Source organism: Lithobates pipiens, unplaced genomic scaffold (genome assembly GCF_037356315.1).
Source record: "Lithobates pipiens isolate NorthernLeopardFrog02 unplaced genomic scaffold, aLitPip1_a1.2 Scaffold_16, whole genome shotgun sequence".
In the NCBI taxonomy this organism is placed as follows: Eukaryota; Metazoa; Chordata; class Amphibia; order Anura; family Ranidae; genus Lithobates; species Lithobates pipiens.
Window position 1 is genome coordinate 12833046 of NW_027507748.1, and position 23906 is coordinate 12856951.

General features: G+C 46.1%; 2 protein-coding genes across 2 annotated transcripts; both read left to right on the forward strand.

The window, feature by feature from the left end:
• Positions 1 to 1558: 1558 nt before the first annotated feature.
• LOC143981504 (uncharacterized) lies at positions 1559 to 5185 on the forward strand. The gene is made up of 3 exons (XM_077479372.1): positions 1559 to 1572; positions 3193 to 3822; positions 4714 to 5185. The coding sequence occupies exons 1-3, from the start codon at positions 1559 to 1561 to the stop codon at positions 5183 to 5185; spliced, it is 1116 nt and encodes a 371-aa protein (XP_077335498.1).
• A 9767-nt stretch (positions 5186 to 14952) lies between these two features.
• LOC143981505 (uncharacterized) lies at positions 14953 to 22249 on the forward strand. The gene is made up of 4 exons (XM_077479373.1): positions 14953 to 15453; positions 15599 to 15887; positions 16254 to 16447; positions 22133 to 22249. Exons 1-4 carry the CDS (start codon positions 14953 to 14955, stop codon positions 22247 to 22249), a joined length of 1101 nt encoding a protein of 366 aa, XP_077335499.1.
• The last annotated feature ends 1657 nt before the right edge of the window (positions 22250 to 23906 follow it).

The window sequence follows — 23906 nt, forward strand, 5'->3', positions numbered from 1 at the left end:
GCATACAGGGGGGGAGGGGCAGCAGAAAGAAGAGGAACTGGGACATGTGGGGCAGCGGGATGGCATATACTGGTACCGATCATTGTAGCCATTATGTCTGCATCCGGTTAGCCACAGATGTTACAATCTGATAGTACTAGGGTGTACCTAGGTAAAGACCCATTTGCCAACCACAATACATATAGTATATGTCAGAGCTATATAAATGTATAATAATAATAATTGTGTGAGACTGTGGGGGAGGGGAGATTAGAGTGTAAGCTCCTGTGGTGGAGAGACCGAGGTGGCTGGTTCCTCTGCGCTCTGTAAAGCTTGGCAGAACATTTGTGCTACTAGAATTGGACTCGTCTATTGAGATCTCCCGTTACAAGGTGGAGAAGTCGTTTTATCCCTCTCTAGGTCGTTCCAAGTCACCAGGACAGGCGAGGCGAAGCTGGAAACACAACTGGTGGGAAGTTGAGGTTCACAGATGGTTAACTCTGCATCATTTTCAGAAGAACAGGAAAAGCGCCCGATCCCCCAATCACACGTCGGTTTACGGCGGCATTATGTGAGTCATACACCCTCCCCCCCACCCCCCCAATTAAATAATCTTTTGCAGGACAAAGCCCTCACAGCTTATCTTATTGAGAAGGATTTATTTGGGTTATTATGTCTTATTGCGGATAATCTTTCACTTCCTGCAGGACAATCAGAGCTTGGAACCTCCGCTGAGCAATCCAACAACAGCTGCAGCTGTTTAAACCGCCCCGCTCCAAGACCGCAAAAGGCAAGAATACGCGACGCAGGAAAGATCCCAGGGCAGGCGGGTAATTCCGCAGGTGGGGGGGGGGGAGGTCAGCACGTCCCCCCTGAATTTATAAAAATAAGAAAGAAGTTCAGGTGTCGCGAGCATTGTGAGGGCTTTTTGAAGACCCATAGCGCTCACACTTTATGGTCTTCTAATGTACAACATGGAATTTGACCGCATCCAAGGCCTAATGACACCTACAAGGGGGGAGACCCCTCCTGCGTTCTGAGGTCAGCACGTCCCCCCTGAATTTATAAAAATAAGAAAGAATTTCAGGTGTCGCGAGCATCGTGAGGGCTTTTTGAAGACCCATAGCGCTCACACTTTATGGTCTTCTAATGTACAACATGGAATTTGACCGCATCCAAGGCCTAATGACACCCCCAAGGGGGGAGACCCCTCCTGCGCTCTGAGGTCAGCACGTCCACCCTGAATTTATAAAAATAAGAAAGAAATTCAGGTGTCGCGAGCATCGTGAGGGCTTTTTGAAGACCTGGAGACCCATGTGTAGTGCTCACACTTTATGGCCTTCTAACGTACAACGTGGAATTTGACCGCATCCAAGGCCTAATGACACCCCCAAGGGTGGGAGACCCCTCCTGCGCTCTGAGGTCAGCACCTCCACCCTGAATTTATAAAAATAAGAAAGAAGTTCAGGTGTCGCCAGCATCGTGAGGGATTTTTTGAAGACCTGGAGACCCATGTGTAGTGCTCACACTTTATGGCCTTCTAACGTACAACGTGGAATTTGACCACATCCAAGGCCTAATGACACCCCCAAGGTGAGAGACCCCTCCTGCGCTCTGAGGTCAGCACCTCCACCCTGAATTTATAAAAATAAGAAAGAAGTTCAGGTGTCGCGAGCATCGTGAGGGCTTTTTGAAGACCCATAGTGCTCACACTTTTCTAACGTACAACGTGGAATTTGACCGCATCCAAGGCCTAATGACACCCCCAAAGGTGCACAGGAAGACTCCCCCACATTGTGCAGTACTACTACTCCTAGATGTTGCAGATTCCACCCAATGTACGTATTGACCCCCCCCCCCCCCCGTACTGTACTTTTCCTGGTATACAGTACATGAAGACCCCTCTAGACAGGTTGTTGACTTCTCCGCTGTTTAGAAGACCCTTGATGTGTGCCAAATGACTCCCTGTCCACCTTGATGGAGTCCACATGGGAAAAGGTCCTCTTTGCAGGGTCCCGAAGAACCCAGACCACCCACCCTGCTCAGGCACACATGAACCGCTACAGGTTGGAGTTTTCTCCATTTAGGATGTTCTGTAGGTCACTGATGGACCACCTAGGCTACTCACGTGCTTGTGGCCACCTAGGTTGTGTATAGGACTTCCTCCAATTGGGACCTTCTGTATGCCACGTGAGGAGGACCCTCTCTGGTTGTGTATGTTAAAGTGTATGCATAACCAAACCTTTTTTTTAGTTTTGGTAAGAGACCCCTCTAGGCGTAACCCTCTCCGTGTCCCTCGTGCCGCGTACACGCGACCGGACTTTCCGTCAGAATAAACTCAGACGGAGTTCCGACCGAACGGACTTGCCTACACGCGATCACGCCAAAGTCTGTTCCTTTCGAACGCGATGACCTACGGCGGGACTAGAAAAGGAAGTTCAGTAGCCAATAGCTGTCCTTTGCGCCGTATTTTGACCGTCGGACCAGCATACAGACGAACGGTTTTCCCCGATAGGAGTTGATTCCCGCCGGAAAGATTTTAAACAAGTTCTATTTCTAGGCCCGTCAGACTTTTTGAAAAAAAAGTCCGCTGAAGCCCCCCACACACACGATCGGAATATCCGATGAAATTATTCCGTCTGACCTTTTCTGCCCGGAAAGTCCGGTCGTGTGTACGTGGCTTTACACTAACCATTCCTATAATCCTAACACTAACCTTCTCTGTACACCTAACATTAACACTCCCTGTACCAGTACACAAACACTCCCTTTAGCTCTAATCTTCCTGGTAAACCCACATTTTACATGAATCCTGCCTGTAACCCTAACATTCACCCACCATGTAACCTTAACACTTACTCTTCCTTTAACCCTAACACTAATCCTCCTCGAATCTCGCATACCAACCCTCCCTGTATCCCTAACACTAATCCTGCCTGTAATCCTAACACTAACCTCCCCTGTAATCCTAACACTAACCTTCCCTGTAATCCTAACACTAACCTTCCCTATAATCCTGACACGAAACCTGCCTGTAAACCTAACACTAATCCTGCCTGTAATCCTAACACTGATCTTCCCTGTATCCCTAATACTAACCCTGCCTGTAATCCGAATACTAACCCTGCCTGTAATCCTAATACTAGCCCTGCCTGTAATCCTAACACTACTCCTGCCTGTTATCCTAACACTCCCTGTACCTCTAACACTAAGCCTGCCTGTAATCCTAACACTAACCTTCCCTATAATCCTGACACGAACCCTGCCTGTAAACCTAACACTAACCCTGCCTGTAATCCTAACACTGATTCTCCCTGTATCTCTAATACTAACCCTGCCTGTAATCCTAACACTGATCCTCCCTGTATCCCTAATATTAACCCTGCCTGTAATCCTAATACTAACCCTGCCTGTAATCCTAACACTAATCCTGCCTGTTATCCTAACACTATCCTGCCCTGTATCCCTAATACTAACCCTCCCAGTAATCCTAACACTAACCCTCCCAGTAATCCCAATGCTAACTCTTCCTGTAAATCTAACGCTAACCCTGCCTGAAAATCTAACACTAACCCTGCCTGTACCCCTAACACTATCCCTCCCTGTACCCCTAATAATGACTCTCCCTGTAATCCTAACACTAACCCTCCCAGTAATCCTAACACTAACTCTGCCTGTAAATCTAACACTAACCCTGCCTGTACCCCTAACACTATCCCTCCCTGTACCCCTAATAATAACTCTCCCTGTAATCCTAACACTAACCTTTCCTGTAATCCTAACACTAACCCTCCCTGTAATCCTAACACTAACCCAGTCTGTGCCTCTAATACTAACCCTCCCTGTACCCCTAATAATAAATTTCCCTGTAATCCTAACACTAACCTTTCCTATAATCCTGACCCTAACCCTCCCTGTACTCCAAATACTAACCTCCCTGTAATCCTAACACTAACCCTCCCTGTACTCTAAATACTAACCTCTCTGTAATCCTAACACTAACCCTCCCTGTACTCCTAATACTAACCTCCCTGTAATCCTAACACTAACCCAGTGTGTGCCCCTAATACTAACCCTCCCTGTACCCCTAATAATAACTCTCCCTGTAATCCTAACACTAACCTTTCCTGTAATCCTAACACTAACCCTGCCTGTAATCCCAACACTAACCCTCCCTGTAATCCTAACACTAACCCAGTCTGTGCCCCTAGTAATAACCCTCTCTTTACCCCTAAAAATAACTTTCCCTGTAATCCTAACACTAACCTTCCCTATAATCCTGACACGAAACCTGCCTGTAAACCTAACACTAATCCTGCCTGTAATCCTAACACTGATCTTCCCTGTATCCCTAATACTAACCCTGCCTGTAATCCGAATACTAACCCTGCCTGTAATCCTAATACTAGCCCTGCCTGTAATCCTAACACTACTCCTGCCTGTTATCCTAACACTCCCTGTACCTCTAACACTAAGCCTGCCTGTAATCCTAACACTAACCTTCCCTATAATCCTGACACGAACCCTGCCTGTAAACCTAACACTAACCCTGCCTGTAATCCTAACACTGATTCTCCCTGTATCTCTAATACTAACCCTGCCTGTAATCCTAACACTGATCCTCCCTGTATCCCTAATATTAACCCTGCCTGTAATCCTAATACTAACCCTGCCTGTAATCCTAACACTAATCCTGCCTGTTATCCTAACACTATCCTGCCCTGTATCCCTAATACTAACCCTCCCAGTAATCCTAACACTAACCCTCCCAGTAATCCCAATGCTAACTCTTCCTGTAAATCTAACGCTAACCCTGCCTGAAAATCTAACACTAACCCTGCCTGTACCCCTAACACTATCCCTCCCTGTACCCCTAATAATGACTCTCCCTGTAATCCTAACACTAACCCTCCCAGTAATCCTAACACTAACTCTGCCTGTAAATCTAACACTAACCCTGCCTGTACCCCTAACACTATCCCTCCCTGTACCCCTAATAATAACTCTCCCTGTAATCCTAACACTAACCTTTCCTGTAATCCTAACACTAACCCTCCCTGTAATCCTAACACTAACCCAGTCTGTGCCTCTAATACTAACCCTCCCTGTACCCCTAATAATAAATTTCCCTGTAATCCTAACACTAACCTTTCCTATAATCCTGACCCTAACCCTCCCTGTACTCCAAATACTAACCTCCCTGTAATCCTAACACTAACCCTCCCTGTACTCTAAATACTAACCTCTCTGTAATCCTAACACTAACCCTCCCTGTACTCCTAATACTAACCTCCCTGTAATCCTAACACTAACCCAGTGTGTGCCCCTAATACTAACCCTCCCTGTACCCCTAATAATAACTCTCCCTGTAATCCTAACACTAACCTTTCCTGTAATCCTAACACTAACCCTGCCTGTAATCCCAACACTAACCCTCCCTGTAATCCTAACACTAACCCAGTCTGTGCCCCTAGTAATAACCCTCTCTTTACCCCTAAAAATAACTTTCCCTGTAATCCTAACACTAACCTTCCCTATAATCCTGACACTAACCCTCCCTGTACTCCAAATACTAACCTCCCTGTAATCCTAACACTAACCCTCCCTGTACTCCAAATACTAACCTCCCTGTAATCCTAACACTAACCCAGTCTGTGCCCCTAATACTAACCCTCCCTGTACCCCTAATAATAAATTTCCCTGTAATCCTAACACTAACCTTTCCTATAATCCTGACCCTAACCCTCCCTGTACTCCAAATACTAACCTCCCTGTAATCCTAACACTAACCCTCCCTGTACTCTAAATACTAACCTCTCTGTAATCCTAACACTAACCCTCCCTGTACTCCTAATACTAACCTCCCTGTAATCCTAACACTAACCCAGTGTGTGCCCCTAATACTAACCCTCCCTGTACCCCTAATAATAACTCTCCTTGTAATCCTAACACTAACCTTTCCTGTAATCCTAACACTAACCCTGCCTGTAATCCCAACACTAACCCTCCCTGTAATCCTAACACTAACCCAGTCTGTGCCCCTAGTAATAACCCTCCCTTTACCCCTAAAAATAACTTTCCCTGTAATCCTAACACTAACCTTCCCTATAATCCTGACACTAACCCTCCCTGTACTCCAAATACTAACCTCCCTGTAATCCTAACACTAGCCCTGCCTGTAACTACACACGTGCGATTCGTTTTGTTACAAATCGAAAATTCGCACTCAATTTTCGTTATTCAGAGATTCAGGTGTATCCTTATTTCTGAGTCACAATAATAATACATTTCAACGAATCATAAATTCTAAAGAAACAAAAAAAAATCGAAATTTGAATTGTAAATAGATACATATTGCAATAAATACAGTAAGGTATAAAAGTGAAATAAAATGATGATTACTACTTAGACTGCTTTATAGAATAGAATAAAAAATAATAGACTAGAAAATAATAGAATAAAATAGAATAGAAATTAATGGAATAGAATATAAAATAAAATAAAATAATAAAATAGAGAAGAATTGAATAGAATAGAAAAAAATAGAATGAATATAGCCGTTCCATCATTAGATGGCTATATTCGTTCTATTTTATTCCATTCTATTTAAATCTAGTCTATTATTTTCTATTCTATTCTATTCTATTCCATTATATTCCTTTGTATACAATTCTTTTCTTTTATATTCTATTCAATTCCTTTATTTTCTATTCTATTTTAGTCTATTTTATTTTATTCTACTGTATTCTATGCTATTCTTTTCTATTCCTTCATTTTCTATTCTATTGTATTCTTTTCTATTTTTTTTTAAATTCTATTCTATAAAGCAGCCTAAGTAGGAATCATCATCGTATTTAAATTTCATACCTTACTGTATTTATTGCAATATACTTCCAATTCAAATTCATTTTCTAATTCAGGCCCCTTTCATGCTGCGACTTGAAAGTTGCTGATTTTGCTGTGCTTTTGCTGCGATTTTGCCACAATTTCAGGGAATTCCGGTGTAAACGTGAGGTCTACGGACCTCAACTCACATCAAAGTCGGACCAAAGTAGTACAGGGACTACTCTGAGGTTGGTGCGACTTGAAGTTGCACAAATATGAATGGTTACTATTGGGAATCATGGGGGGTACGACTTGTCATGCGACTCTGATGTCCAAAGTCGCAGGAGAAGATGCACAAGTGTGAATGGGGCCAAATTCAGATACATTTTCGATGAGAATCGATATCGATTTGAAAATAACAAACATACTAAATGAATCCAACTATATGAAGCCTAATAGTAAACCTCCCTATACCCCTAACACTAACCTTCCCTGTAATCCCAACACTAACTCTCCCTATAATCCCAACACTAAACCTCCCTGTAATCCCAACACTAAACCTTCCTAAAATCCTAACACTTCCTCTCCCTGTAGTCCCAGCACTAACCCTCCCAGTAATCCCAACACTAACCCTCTCTGTAATCCCAATACTAACCCTCCCTGTAATCCCAATACTAACCCTCTCTGTAATCCCAACACTAACCCTCCCTATAACCCCTATACTAACCCTCCCTGTAACCCCAATACTAACCCTTCCTGTAATCCCAATACTAACCCTCCCAGTAATCCCAACACTAACCCTCTCTGTAATCCCAATACTAACCCTCCCTGTAATCCCAATACTAACCCTCTCTGTAATCCCAACACTAACCCTCCCTATAACCCCTATACTAACCCTCCCTATAACCCCAATACTAACCCTCCCTGTAACCCCAATACTAACCCTCCCTATAACCCCAATACTAACCCTCCCTGTAACCCCAATACTAACCCTTCCTATAACCCCTATACTAACCCTCCCTGTAACCCCAATACTAACCCTCCCTGTAACCCCAATACTAACCCTTCCTGTAATACCAACACTAACCCTCCCTGTAATCCCAACACTAACCTTCCCTGTAATCCTAACACTAACCCTCCCTGTAATCCTAACACTAACCCTCCCTGTAATCCCAACACTAAACCTTCCTATAATCCTGACACTTATACTCTCTCTGTAATCCCAACACTAACCCTCCCTATAACCCCAATACTAACCCTCCCTGTAATCCTAATACTGACCCTCCCTGTAACCCCAATACCAACTCTCCCTGTAACCCCAATACTAACCCTTCCTGTAATACCAACACTAACCCTCCCTGTAATCCTAACACTAACCTTCCCTGTAATACCAACACTAACCCTCCCTGTAATCCCAACACTAACCCTCCCTGTAATCCCAACACTAACCCTCCCTGTAATCCCAACACTAAACCTTCCTATAATCCTGACACTTACTCTCTCTGTAATCCCAACACTAACCCTCCCACTAATCCCAACACTAACCCTCCCTGTAATCCCAACGCTAACCCTCCCTGTAATCCCAACGCTAACCCTCCCTGTAATCCCAACACTAACCCTCTCTCTAATTCCAACACTAACCATCCAAGTAATCCCAACACTAACCCACCCAGTAACCCTAACACTCCCTGTAATCCTAACACTATTCCTAAGAGCATTATGATTGTGGGCATTCAGGGGCGCTTAAGGCAACCCCCTGAGAGAGTAATTAATCCGGCTCTGCATGCTGTGTGGTCTCTATACGGCCGTGTGCATGAAGCCTAATATTAAACCTCCCTCTACCCCTAACCTTCCCTGTAATCGTAACACTAACCCTTTTTGTAACCCCAACACCAGCCACCCCTGTAAATCTAACACTAACCCTCCTTGTAATCCCAACACTAACCCTCCCTGTAACCTAACCCTTCTAGCAACCCTAACACTAACTCTCATTGTAAGCCTAACACTAATCCTTCCAGTAATCCTAACACTAACTCTCCTCTCCCAGTAATCCCACAACTAACTCTCCTTGTAATCCTAACACTAACACTCCCTGTAACTCCAGCACTAACCCTGGCTGACTTTGGACTTGATAAAACGCAGTAGATTAACACCAGCAGATGACATGACTCCCCAAATCATCACTGACTGTGGAAAATGTAGCATTTCATTTGGAAATCAAAGGCCCAGAGTCTGGAGGAAGAGGCCCCAGAGTCTGGAGGAAGAGGCCCCAGAGTCTGGAGGAAGAGGTCCCAGTGTCTGGAGGAAGAGGTCCCAGAGTCTGGAGGAAGAGGCCCCAGAGTCTGGAGGAAGAGGTCCCAGTGTCTGGAGGAAGAGGTCCCAGAGTCTGCAGGAAGAGGCCCCAGAGTCTGCAGGAAGAGGCCCCAGAGTCTGCAGGAAGAGGCCCCAGAGTCTGCAGGAAGAGGCCCCAGAGTCTGCAGGAAGAGGCCCCAGAGTCTGCAGGAAGAGGCCCCAGAGTCTGGAGGAAGAGGCCCCAGAGTCTGCAGGAAGAGGCCCCAGAGTCTGCAGGAAGAGGCCCCAGAGTCTGCAGGAAGAGGCCCCAGAGTCTGCAGGAAGAGGCCCCAGAGTCTGGAGGAAGAGGCCCCAGAGTCTGGAGGAAGAGGCCCCAGTGTCTGGAGGAAAAGGCCCCAGAGTCTGGAATAAGAGGTCCCAGAGTCTGCAGGAAGAGGCCCCAGTGTCTGCAGGAAGAGGCCCCAGTATCTGGAGGAAGAGGTCCCAGAGTCTGGAGGAAGAGGCCCCAGAGTCTGGAGGAAGAGGCCCCAGAGTCTGGAAGAAGAGGCCCCAGAGTCTGGAAGAAGAGGCCGTCCCAGAGTCTGGAGGAAGAGGCCGTCCCAGAGTCTGGAGGAAGAGGCCGTCCCAGAGTCTGGAGGAAGAGGCGGTCCCAGAGACTGGAGGAAGAGGAGGTCCCAGAGTCTGGAGGAAGAGGAGGTCCCAGAGTCTGGAGGAAGAGGAGGTCCCAGAGTCTGGAGGAAGAGGAGGTCCCAGAGTCTGGAGGAAGAGGAGGTCCCAGAGTCTGGAGGAAGAGGACCCAGAATGTGGAGGAAGAGGAGGACCCAGAATCTAGAGGAAGAGGCCCCAGAGTCTGGAGGAGGACGAGGTCCCAGAGACTGGAGGAAGAGGACCCAGAATCTGTAGGAAGAGGAGGTCCCAGAGTCTGGAGGAGGAGGTCCCAGAGTCTGGAGGAAGAGGAGGTCCCAGAGTCTGGAGGAAGAGGAGGCCACAGAGTCTGGATGAAGAGGCCCCAGAGTCTGGATGAAGAGGCCCCAGAGTCTGGAGGAGGAGGCCCCAGAGTCTGGAGGAGGAGGCCCCAGAGTCTGGAGGAGGAGGCCTCAGAGTCTGGAGGAAGAGGTTTCAGAGTCTGGAGGAATAGGTCCCACAGTCTGGAGGAGGAGGTCCCACAGTCTGGAGGAGGAGGGGAGAGGCACAGAATCCAAGTTGCATGCGATCCAGTGCGAAGTTTCCATAGTCAGTGAGGGGGGCCATGTCATCTTCTGGTGTTGGTTCACTGTGTTTTATAAAGTCCAAAGTCAGCGCAGCCCTCTACCAGGAAATTCTAGAGCACTTCCCTCTGCTGACCAGCTTTATTGAGATGCTTATTTTATTTTCCACCAGCAGATGACATGACTCCCCAAATCATCACTGACTGTGGAAAATGTAGCATTTCATTTGGAAATCAAAGGCCCAGAGTCTGGAGGAAGAGGCCCCAGAGTCTGGAGGAAGAGGCCCCAGAGTCTGGAGGAAGAGGTCCCAGTGTCTGGAGGAAGAGGTCCCAGTGTCTGGAGGAAGAGGTCCCAGTGTCTGGAGGAAGAGGCCGCAGAGTCTGGAGGAAGAGGCCCCAGAGTCTGGAATAAGAGGTCCCAGAGTCTGGAGGAAGAGGCGGTCCCAGCGTCTGGAGGAAGAGGAGGTCCCAGAGTCTGGAGGAAGAGGAGGTCCCAGTGCCTGGAGGAAGAGGCCCCAGAGTCTGCAGGAAGAGGTCCCAGAGTCTGCAGGAAGAGGCCCCAGTGTCTGGAGGAAGAGGCCCCAGAGTCTGGAATAAGAGGTCCCAGAGTCTGCAGGAAGAGGCCCCAGTGTCTGGAGCAAGAGGTCCCAGTGTCTGGAGGAAGAGGCCCCAGAGTCTGGAGGAAGAGGCCCCAGAGTCTGGAAGAAGAGGCCCCAGAGTCTGGAAGAAGAGGCCCCAGAGTCTGGAGGAAGAGGCGGTCCCAGAGTCTGGAGGAAGAGGCGGTCCCAGAGTCTGGAGGAAGAGGCGGTCCCAGCGTCTGGAGGAAGAGGAGGTCCCAGAGTCTGGAGGAAGAGGAGGTCCCAGAGTCTGGAGGAAGAGGAGGTCCCAGAGTCTGGAGGAAGAGGAGGTCCCAGAGTCTGGAGGAAGAGGAGGTCCCAGAGTCTGAAGGAAGAGGACCCAGAATGTGGAGGAAGAGGAGGACCCAGAATCTGGAGGAAGAAGAGGTCCCAGAGTCTGGAGGAAGAGGCCCCAGAGTCTGGAGGAGGACGAGGTCCCAGAGACTGGAGGAAGAGGACCCAGAATCTGTAGGAAGAGGAGGTCCCAGAGTCTGGAGGAGGAGGTCCCAGAGTCTGGAGGAGGAGGTCCCAGAGTCTGGAGGAAGAGGAGGCCCCAGAGTCTGGATGAAGAGGCCCCAGAGTCTGGAGGAGGAGGCCCCAGAGTCTGGAGGAGGAGGCCCCAGAGTCTGGAGGAAGAGGTCTCAGAGTCTCGAGGAATAGGTCCCACAGTCTGGAGGAGGAGGTCCCACAGTCTGGAGGAGGAGGGGAGAGGCACAGAATCCAAGTTGCATGCGATCCAGTGCGAAGTTTCCATAGTCAGTGAGGGGGGCCATGTCATCTTCTGGTGTTGGTTCACTGTGTTTTATAAAGTCCAAAGTCAGCGCAGCCCTCTACCAGGAAATTCTAGAGCACTTCCCTCTGCTGACCAGCTTTATGGAGATGCTTATTTAATTTTCCAGCAGGACTTGGCACCGGCCCACACTGCCAAAAGTACCAATACCCGGTCACATGATCATGGTATCGCTGTGCTTGATTGGCCAGCAAACTCGCCTGACCTAAACCCCATAGAGAATCTGTGGGATATTGTCAAGAGGAAGATGAGAGACACCAGACCCAACAATGTAGACGAGTTGAAGGCCGCTATCAAAGCAACCTGGGCTTCCATAACACCTCAGCAGTGCCTCAGGCTGATCTCCTCCATGCCACGCCGCATTGATGCCACAATTCATGTAAAAGGATCCCGACCAAGTATTGAGTGCCTACTATACTGTACATGGACAGACTTTTCAGAAAGCCAACATTCCTGTATTAAAAATCCTTTTTATTTTTATTTTTTTATTGGTCTTATGTAACATTCTAATTTTCTGAGATACTGAACTTTGGGTTATCACTCGCTGTAAGCCATAATCATCAAAATAAAAATAAAAAATAAAAAAATAAAAAATAAATGCTTGAAATATATCACTTCTCTGTGTAACAAATCTTTATAAAATATACGAGTTTCACTTTTTGAATTGAATTCCTGAAATAAATGAACTTTTAGATGATATTCTAATTTTATGTAATGCAAATGTACAGCAGATAAATTATTTATTCTTTTTTTTTTTTTTTTATAAATCCACCATTTATTTTATAAAATGTATTTAATATAATAAAAATGTAAAAAAAAAAAAAAAAAATCTTTGCATTATTTTTTGCAAACAATTGCGCTTTGGTTTGCACCTAGCTTTGTCTTTGGCTCTGTTGTATTTTATCCCACGGACCGTCGTTACACACCCTTTAATTTTTAATGGATATTTAGTGGAGTTGCTGCGATTTAATCTGAATTATGGCCCGTCTCTTGCCCTGGCGACTGCACACAGGCGATCTACAAGAGGGGGGGTAAGGAACGAACCCTATAGGGGTACATTAAAAATCTGTTTAATATCCTGTGGTTAGCGACAGTCCATAAAGCCACTTTCCTGCAGGAAGTATGGCCGCCCCCTGCGCCCGGCTGACGTTAATGGTGATGGTGAACAGCGGTACAATGTTGTAAAGGAAAGCTCTCACAACCGGGACATCTCTGGAATCAATCAGCTGGGTCTGAGAGCTGGGAGATTGAAGCAGATGGGGGGGGGCCCAAAGGTGGTGGTGGGGGGGGTCAGTGGGGGGGGGGGGGTGGGGAAGCGGGGAGGGATGGAGGAGAAAATGGGGAGCTTTTTTTATGAGCCATGGCTGACAATTTGTGAGACGCTCTATCAGCTGAATTCACAATGATTTACTGCCCCTGGCAAAACGCTGGGCTTAATAATCAGATACGGGGCCACATTTACCATAAAGCCTATGGACCTCCGCCTGGGGGCAACAGGGTAGAAGGGGTACAGACCCAAAGATCAGAAGTGGCAAGTGTTTTAATGGCTTTATTTATGTGAATAGGGGTATTATTATTATTTTTTTCTTCAGTTGTTTATTAATTTATTCTATTTTAAATAATTATTTACTGATTTGTGGATTCATTTTATTTTTTTATATTTTTAATTTTTTTTTTGTAATTCCCTTATTTTTCAAAGAGGATACGGTTTACATACCAAGTAAATGACATAAACATATAACATATAATACCATTATGAAATAGAAACAATAGGGTCACATCAGGCAAATATACAAATACAATAATCAGACGGGCACATAAGATATATAACGGTTTCAAAAATCATGGACAACAGGTAAAGCTGAGGGAATCCACAAATGACCATAATGGGGACCCTAGCAGAACGTCAAGCTGTGCTAGAAAATTAGGGTCGATTTATTTTTATTTTCATTATCTTTATCTATTTGTTTATGAATTTATTCTATTATAAATAAATATTTGATTTTTATTTATTTTTATTATTTTGTTTATTTATTTTTATGTACATTTTTATTTATTTTTTATTTATTACTTTAATTATAAATACTTATTTTGTTTATTTATTTTTTAATTATTCAATGCATTTATTTATTTTTATTTTAGATTTTAATGTGCATTATCAATTAATTTGTATTTTTTTTCAAATAATTATTTATTGATATATTGATTCATTTGTTTTATTTATTTATTCTAATTCTAATTATTGTATCTATTTCTTTACTAATTTATTCTATTACAGATCATTTTTTTTATTTATTTAAATTCATTAATTGATTTATTTATTTTAATTTAAATTATTATTTTTGTTTTGGGACATAGACATCAGAAAGCTCTCAAGATAGCACTAGCTTAGGTGGTAGTGGGGAGAACAGGTCTGCAACAAAAAAATACAATAGGCTCCATGATATACCTGTAGCTCTAGGTAGTGGTTAGTAAGCATTTGTTAATCCTTCTCAATGAGGTTCGAACATTTTATGGTAGCAGGGTGCCGGGTTTATTTCTGCTTTAAGGGTGCAATGGGCTTTGATTGGCTCCTTAAGGTTACCAAAGCTCATTTAATCTGTCGTGGGCCTATACATGTGGCAAAGATGCAACCAGTAATAGTAACCCCCAACCACAACACTAAGGTTACCAATAACTCCCACCAGGATCCTCAATGCACCCCCTAAACCTGGTGCTAACCCTTACCCTACTGCTAACCTTTACCCTAGTTCTAACCCTAATCCTAGTACTAACCCAATCCCTGGTGCTAACCCTTACCCTAGCGATAACCCTATCCTTGGTGCTAACCCTTATCCTAGCGATAACTCTAGCCCTAGTGCTAAACCTTACTCTACTGCTAACATTTACCCTAGTTCTAACCCTAATCCTAGTGTTAACCCTTATCCTAGCGATAACCCTATCCTTGGTGCTAACCCTTACCCTAGTGATAACCTTATCTCTAGTGCCAACCCTATCTCTAATGCTAACCCTTACCCTTGCGATAACTCTATCTCTAGTGACAACAATATCCTTAGTGCTAACCCTTATCCTAGCAAAAACTCTATCCCTAGTGCTAACCCTTACCCTATGGCTAACCTTTACCCTAGTTCTAACCCTAATCCTAGTGCTAACCCTTATCCTAGCGATAACCCTATCCTTGGTGCTAACCCTTACCCTACCGAATACTGATAACTCTATCCCTAGTGCTAACCCTATCTCTAATGCTAAACCTTACCCTAGTAATAACTCTATCCTTAGTTTTAACCCTTACCCTAGTGCTAACCCTATCTCTAATGCTGACCCTTACCCTGGCGATAACTCTATCCTTAGTGTTAACCCTTTCCCTAGTGCTAACCCTATTTCTAGTGCTAACCCTTATCCTAGCGATAACCCTATCCTTGGTGCTAACCCTTACCCTAGCGATAACACTATCCTTAGTTTTAACCCGTACCCTAGTGCTAACTCGTACCCTAGTGCTAACTCTATCTCTAATGCTAACCCTTACCCTTGCAATAACTATATCCTTAGTTTTAACCCTATCCCTAGTGATAACCCTATCTCTAATGCTAACCGTTACCCTAGTGCTAACCCTTACCCTAGCGATAACTATATCCTTAGTGTTAACCCTTACCCTAGTTCTAACCCTATCCCTAGTGCTAACCCTTACCCTAGCGATAACTCTATCCTCAGTGTTAACCCTCTCCCTAGCGCTAACCCTATCCATAGTGCTAACCCTATCTCTAATGCTAACCTTTACCCAAGTGCTAACCCTTATCCTAGCGATAACCCTATCCTTGGTGCTAACCCTTACCCTACCGAATACCGATAACTCTATCCCTAGTGCTAACCCTATCTCTAATGCTAAACCTTACCCTAGTAATAACTCTATCCTTAGTTTTAACCCTTACCCTAGTGCTAACCCTATCTCTAATGCTAACCCTTACCCTGACGATAACTCTATCCTTAGTGTTAACCCTTTCCCTAGTGCTAACCCTATCTCTAGTGCTAACCCTATCTCTAATGCTAGCCTTTACCCTACTTCTAACCCTAATCTTAGTGCTAACCCAATCCCTAGTGCTAACCCTTATCCTAGCGATAACCCTATCCTTGGTGCTAACCCTTACCCTAGCGATAACACTATCCTTAGTTTTAACCCGTACCCTAGTGCTAACTCGTACCCTAGTGCTAACCCTATCTCTAATGCTAACATTTACCCTAGTGCTAACCCTTACCCTAGCGATAACTATATCCTTAGTGTTAACCCTTACCCTAGTTCTAACCCTATCTCTAGTGCTAAAACTTACCCTAGCAATAACTCTATCCTCAGTGTTAACCCTTTCCCTAGCGCTAACCCTATCCATAGTGCTAACCCTATCTCTAATGCTTAACCTAGCGATAACTCTATCCTTAGTGTTAACCCTTACCCTAGTGATAACCCTATCTCTAATGCTAACCTTTACCCTACTTCTAACCCTAATCCTAGTGCTAACCCAATCCCTAGTGCTAACCCTTATCCTAGCAGTAACCCTATCTTTGGTGCTAACCCTTACCCTAGCGATAACACTATCCTTAGTTTTAACCCTTACCCTAGTGCTTATCCTATCTCTAGTGCTAACCCTATCTCTAATGCTAACCCTTACCCTAGAAATAACTCTATCCTTAGTGTTAACCCTTTCCCTAATGCTAACCTTTACCCTACTTCTAACCCTAATCCTAGTGCTAACCCAAGCCCTAGTGCTAACCCCTACCCTAGCGATAACACTATCCTTAGTTTTAACCTTTACCCTAGTGCTAACCCTATCTCTAATGCTAACCTTTACCCTAGTTCTAACACTAATCCTAAGGCTAACCCAATCCCTAGTGCTAACCCTTACCCTAGCGATAACTATATCCTTAGTGTTAACCCTTACCCTAGTGCTAACCCTATCCCTAGTGCTAACCCTATCTCTAATACTAACCCTTACCCTAGCGATAACCCTATCCTTGGTGCTAACCCTTACCCTAGCGATAACACTATCCTTAGTTTTAACCCTTACCCTAGTGCTAACTCTATCCCTAGTGCTAACCCTATCTCTAATGCTAACCCTTACCCTTGCGATAACTCTATCCTTAGTTTTAACCCTATCCGTAGTGCTAACCCTATCTCTGATGCTAACCTTTACCCTAGTTCTAACCCTAATCCTAGTGCTCACCTAATCCCTAGTGCTAACCCAATCCCTAGCGATAACTATATCCTTAGTGTTAACCCTTACCCTAGTGCTAGCCCTATCCCTAGTGCTAACCCTATCCCCAGTGCTAACTCTATCGCTAGTGCTAACCCTTACCCTAGTGCTAACCCTATCCCTAGTGCTAACCCTATATCTAATGCTAACCCTTACCCTAGTGCTAACCCTATCCCCAGTGCTAACTCCATCCCTAGTGGCCCTTACCCTTGCGATAACTCTAGTGAAAACCCTATCCCTAGTGATAACGCCATCCCTAGTGCTAATCCTAACTCTAGTGCTTTCCCTTAACCAAGTACTGATCCTAAATCGAGTGCTAATCTCTACTCTTGTGCTAACCCTAACCTCCAGCTCTAGTGCTAACCCTAACCCTACCCTTGTGCTAACTCTTACCCTAGTGCTAACCCCTACTCTAGTGCTAACCCTAACTCAAGTGCTAACCCTAACCCTATTGTTAACCCTTAACTAAGTGCCGGACCTAACCCTAGTGCTAACCCCAACCCTAGTGCTCATACTAATTTAAGTGCAGTTTCTTACTCTAGTGCTAACCCCCACCCAAGTGCTAACCCTCACCCTAGTGCTAACGCCCACTCTAGTGTTAATCTTTCCCCAAGTACCAGTGCTTACCCTAATCTTAAACCTTGTCCTAGTACTAACCCTAAATCTTGTGCAGTTTTCAGAAGATGCAATTGGCTGACTCCTGGAAGTGTTGATAGTTGCAGAGGGGCATCTGTCAGCAAGTAAAATCCCCCTGTAGGTGGAGACCCCCTTTAGGTGCTGTGAAGGGAGGATGGAGTGGAATCGCTCAGCTCTGTGCCTGTGGCCGTGTGTTTCAGCTGATGAAGTTAGCAGATGGATTGGTGTGACTGCAGAATGAAAGGGGGGGGGGGGGGGGCAACTACCAGGCTGTAAATATCTCCATGACAGTTATTATTCTCACTTGGTTTCAGGTGCTAAAAGAATTGGAACAAAGTCGTGTTTGTAGCAAAAGAATTATGTTCAGTGGCCCCATCTCATATAACCTGCAGCTGGCGGGACCTGTTCACAGACAACAGAACAAATCGCATAATTCCTGCAGCAGCCGCCACTCCATCACCCTGGCTGATCCCCCCCCCACCCACAAATATATGTAAGTGTGTGTGTGTGTGTGTGTGTGTGTGTGTGTGTGTGTGTGTGTGTGTGTGTGTGTGTGTGCTCCAGGTAGAGCGGAGGAAAAAATTACCCTTTTTTCAAGTAAATTAAAAGCCTCCACCCAATATTTCAGTTTTTGGTGGACACTGGAGCTTTCCCCAGTGACAGTCTCTTTTATCCCTTGAGGGTTCAATTGCTGAGATGCCTCTGCTAGATTCCCGGGTCTATACACCTGTTGTGCCCATTATGAGGGGTTCCCACCATTCCTGCAGGACCGTTTTTAAGGCAGGGCAAAAGGGGCAGCTGCCCTGGGCCCTGTCATTGTTAAGCAGCTGCTACATACTTGCCAACTATCCTGGTTTAAATTCCCTCATCCCTTGAGGTTTTAGTCCTGTGCTGTGTCCCGATATCTCAGTGTGAAGTGCTGCTACTAATGCTGCCCAACCCTGCCCTATTGTTGTGTACAGATGACTCAGCTGCAGACCCTGTGGTTACATGTAAATTACCGGCATTCATATGCAAATAAAGGTGACTGGCAGCATTGATATGTATATAATGCCCCCCTGATGTCATATCCTTAGTAATCTCTATCAACCAATCAAAAAGAAGAAATCATGTGCTGTAACCTCTAGCAACTAATCTGTGAGCTGTAATGTGTGCTGTAACCTCTAGCAACCAGTCAGTGAGTGGTAATGATACACTGTAACCTCTGGCAACCAATTGCAATAGCTGCCTGATCTGATTCAGTAAACTGATTTTGAGTCTAACTGCTATTTGTTGTATGTCTCAGAGCAGGTGAAGAGCAAAACTGCATGGGGGGGGGGGGGGGGGCAAGAAAAGTTTTGCCCAGGGTCCAATCAATATTAAAGACAGCCCTGCATCCCTGGGCTGAGATCCCAGGTCTGTACACCTGCTGTGCCCATTATGAGGGGGTTCCAAGGTCTGTAGATCTACTGTGCCTATTATGAGTGGTTCCCTGCCATTCCTGTGCTGAGTTCCCGGGTCTGTACACCGGCTGTGCCCCATTATGAGGGGTTCCCACCATTCCTTTGCTGAGTGTCCAGGTCTGTACACCTGTTGTGCTCATTATGAGGGGTTTTCACCATCCCTGTGCTGAGTTCCCGGGTCTGTATACCTGCGGTGCCCATTATGATAGGTTCCCACCATCCCTGTGCTGAGCTCCCAGGTCTGTAGATCTACTGTGCCTATTTTGAGGGGTTCCCACCATCCCTGTGCTGAGTTTCCGGGTCTGAACACCTGCTGTGCCCATTATAAGGGGATTCCACAAACGCTTTGCTAAGTTCCCAGGTCTTTAAACCTGCTGTTCCCATTATGAGGGGTCCCTGTGTTGAGGTTCTGGGTCTGTAGTACTACTGTGCCTATTACGAGAGGTTCCTTGCCATGCCTGTGCTAAGTTCCCTGGTCTGTAGACCTGTTGCGCCCATTCTCAGGGGTTCCCACCATCCCTATGCTGAGTTCCCGGGTCTGTACACCTGTTGCGCCCATTATGAAGGGTTCCCACCATCCCTGTGCTGAGTTCCCGGGTCTGTACACCTGTTGCGCCCATTATGAAGGGTTCCCACCATCCCTATGCTGAGTTCCCTGGTCTGTACACCTGTTGCGCCCATTATGAAGGGTTCCCACCATCCCTGTGCTGAGTTCCCGGGTCTGTACACCTGTTGCGCCCATTATGAGGGGTTCCCACCATCCCTGTGCTGAGTTCCCAGGTCTGTACACCGGCTGTGCCCATTATGAGGGGTTCCCAAGCTCTTTAGATCTACTGTGCCCATTATGAGGGGTTCCCACCATCCCTGTGCTGAGCTCACTATACAAAAAGGTTTTTACTAACGCTTTCAAAACAGAACAAAAAAAAACAATGTTTCAAAGCTATAGTAGAAAAGAGAAGATTTAATTTGTAACATTTGATTTCAGTCAATCCATGGACGGTCAGCAGGGTTGGTAGTAGAAGATTGGAGTAAACTGATGTGATTTGTAAATAGCCTCCGTTGATGCGTTTTGCAGATGGCGGCGCTCTCTGGTAGGGATCATTTACATCAATTCCTCTGATGAAGCACCGGCGGTGCGGAGGATCCGGGATTACAGACATCATATCATGGACAGAGAAGGGAAGTTCAGACTTTACTACAGATTTATGAGAATCCAGTTCTGCCAGTTGGAGGAACATAGATCATATCGTACTTTGTATTATTTCATGAACAAATCCTCGTCTGAAGGTTTAGTAGAGTATTAAAAAGTATTTTATATTTTAGTTAATCCATGCTTTACTGCAGAGAGATGTATTATGGGAGAAATATAGAGCGAATTAATAAGAATACAAATATTAATCACAGACACCGGTGACATCACTGAGAATGCAGCCTATCCATTCACAAGAGACCGGTGACATCACAGAGAATGCAGCCTATCCAATCACTAGAGACCGGTGACATCACAGAGAATGCAGCCTATCTAAGCACTAAAGAGCAGTGACAACCCCCGAGAATGCAACCTATCCATTCACTAGAAACCGATGACATCACTGAGAATGCAGCCTATCCAATCACTAGAGACCGATGACATCACTGAGAATGCAGCCTATCCATTCACTAGAGACCGGTGACATCACTGAGAATGCCGCCTATCCAATCACTAGAGACCGATGACATCACTGAGAATGCAGCCTATCCATTCACTAGAGACCGATGACATCACTGAGAATGCAGCCTATCCATTCACTAGAGACCGGTGACATTACTGAGAATGCCGCCTATCCATTCACTAGAGACCGATGACATCACTGAGAATGCAGCCTATCCATTCACTAGAGAGCGGTGACATCACTGAGAATGCAGCCTATCCAATCACTAGAGACTGATGACATCACTGAGAATGCAGCCTATCCAATCACTAGAGACCGGTGACATCACTGAGAATGCAGCCTATCCATTCACTAGAGAGCGATGACATCACCGAGAATGCAACCTATCCATTCGCTAGAGAGCGATGACATCACAGAGAATGCAGCCTATCCAAGCACTAGAGAGTGATGACATCACTGAGAATGCAGCCTATCCATTCACTAGAGACCGATGACATCACTGAGAATGCAGCCTATCCATTCACTAGAGACCGGTGACATTACTGAGAATGCCGCCTATCCAATCACTAGAGACCGGTGACATCACTGAGAATGCAGCCTATCCATTCTCTAGAGACCGATGACATCACTGAGAATGCAGCCTATCCATTCACTAGAGACCGGTGAGCTCACTGAGAATGCCGCCTATCCATTCACTAGAGACCGGTGACATCACTGAGAATGCAGCCTATCCATTCACTAGAGACCGATGACATCACTGAGAATGCAGCCTATCCATTCACTAGAGACCAATGACATCACTGAGAATGCAGCCTATCCATTCACTAGAGACCGATGACATCACTGAGAATGCAGCCTATCCATTCACTAGAGACCGATGACATCACTGAGAATGCAGCCTATCCAATCACTAGAGACCGGTGACATCACAGAGAATGCAACCTACGCATTCGCTAGAGACCGATGACATCACTGAGAATGCAGCATATCCATTCGCTAGAGACCGATGACATCACTGAGAATGCAGCCTATCCATTCACTAGAGACCGATGACATCACTGAGAATGCAGCCGATCCAATCACTAGAGACCGGTGACATCACAGAGAATGCAACCTACGCATTCGCTAGAGACTGATGACATCACTGAGAATGCAGCCTATCCAATCATTAGAGACCGATGACATCACTGAGAATGCAGCCTATCCATTCACTAGAGACCAGAAAACTGAAGGAAGGATATTTTTCAATTGAGTCTTGGAGAGTATCGGCCAATCCAGGTCTTAGTTTGTAGCTAAATATGATTAGATTTTTCCACCCTTACATACCCCCCACCATTAGGGGGAGATATCTAATTATATTGTGCTACAACTAAGGCCAGGATTGGCCGATTCTCACAACTGTACAGTTTTCATCCAGCACATGTTATAAATAATGTTTTCCGGTTGTAGTGCGGGATTCGTATGTGTGGACTGAGCCCCGCCTGGGAAGGGGCGTCGTCTCGCACCACCTGCAATCATCTCATGGTAGCGGCTCTGGAGGTGCGGGGAGCTGATCACATGATCTGAACTGTAGAATATACAATGTATCCACACAGCTGCCAAAGTTACATTGCCTCCCTCTAACGCCTCTTTAATGAAAACTCTTCTAGACGTCAGAGGTTGTGTCTGCTATATACAATAGGTGATTTTTTTGGTGCTGGACAATATCACACATCACCGACACATCATTCCGAAATCATTACATTTCACAAAAAGTTATTTTTATATACAAAAGGAAATTTGTGTTTAAAGTAGGCAAGGAAAGTTTCAGACACAGGAAACACAGCGCTGGATGCTGCCTGCCCTGAGCCTTCACCTCTGCATCCTGCGCTGATCACCAATGCTGCCTGCCCTGAGCTATTACCTCTGCATCCCTCCTGATCACCAATGCTGCCTTTCCTTAGCTATCACCTCTGCATCCTGTCCTGATCACCAATGCTGCCTGCCCTGAGCTATTACCTCTGCATCCCTCCTGATCACCAATGCTGCCTTCCCTTAGCTATCACCTCTGCATCCCGTCCTGATCATCAATGCTGCCTTCCCTGAGCCTTCACCTCTGTATCCGTCCTGATCACCAATGCTGCCTGCCCCGAGCTATCACCTCTGCATCCGTCCTGATCACCAATGCTGCCTGCCCTGAGCTATCACCTCTGCATCCCCTCCTGATCACCAATGCTGCCTGCCCTGAGCTATCACCTCTGCATCCCGTCCTGATCACCAATGCTGCCTGCCCTGAGCCTTCACCTCTGCATCCACTCCTGATCACCAATGCTGCCTGCCCTGAGCCTTCACCTCTGCATCCTGTCCTGATCACCAATGCTGCCTGCCCTGAGCCTTCACCTCTGCATCCCGTCCTGATCACCAATGCTGCCTGCCCTGAGCCTTCACCTCTGCATCCCATCCTGATCACCAATGCTGCCTTCCCTGAGCTATCACCTCTGCATCCCGTCCTGATCATCAATGCTGCCTTCCCTGAGCCTTCACCTCTGCATCCTGTCCTGCCCCGAGCTATCACCTCTGCAACCCGTCCTGATCATCAATGCTGCCTTCCCTGAGCCTTCACCTCTGTATCCGTCCTGATCACCAATGCTGCCTTCCCTTAGCTATCACCTCTGCATCCTGTCCTGATCACCAATGCTGCCTGCCCTGAGCCTTCACCTCTGCATCCCGTCCTAATCACCAATGCTGCCTGCCCTGAGCCATCACCTCTGCATCCCCTCCTGATCACCAATGCTGCCTGCCCTGAGACTTCATCTCTGCATCCCGTCCTGATCACCAATGCTGCCTGCCCTGAGCCTTCACCTCTGCATCCCGTCCTGATCACCAATGCTGTCTGCCCTGAGCTATCACCTCTGCATCCCGTCCTGATCACCAATGCTGCCTGCCCTGAGCCTTCACCTCTGCATCCCGTCCTGATCACCAATGCTGCCTTCCCTGAGCTATCACCTCTGCATCCCGTCCTGATCATCAATGCTGCCTTCCCTGAGCCTTCACCTCTGCATCCCGTCCTGATCACCAATGCTGCCTGCCCTGAGCTATCACCTCTGAATCCGTCATGATCATCAATGCTGCCTGCCCCGAGCTATCACCTCTGTATCCGTCCTGATCACCGATGCTGCCTTCCCTGAGCCTTCACCTCTGAATCCGTCCTGATCATCAATGCTGCCTGCCCTGAGCCTTCACC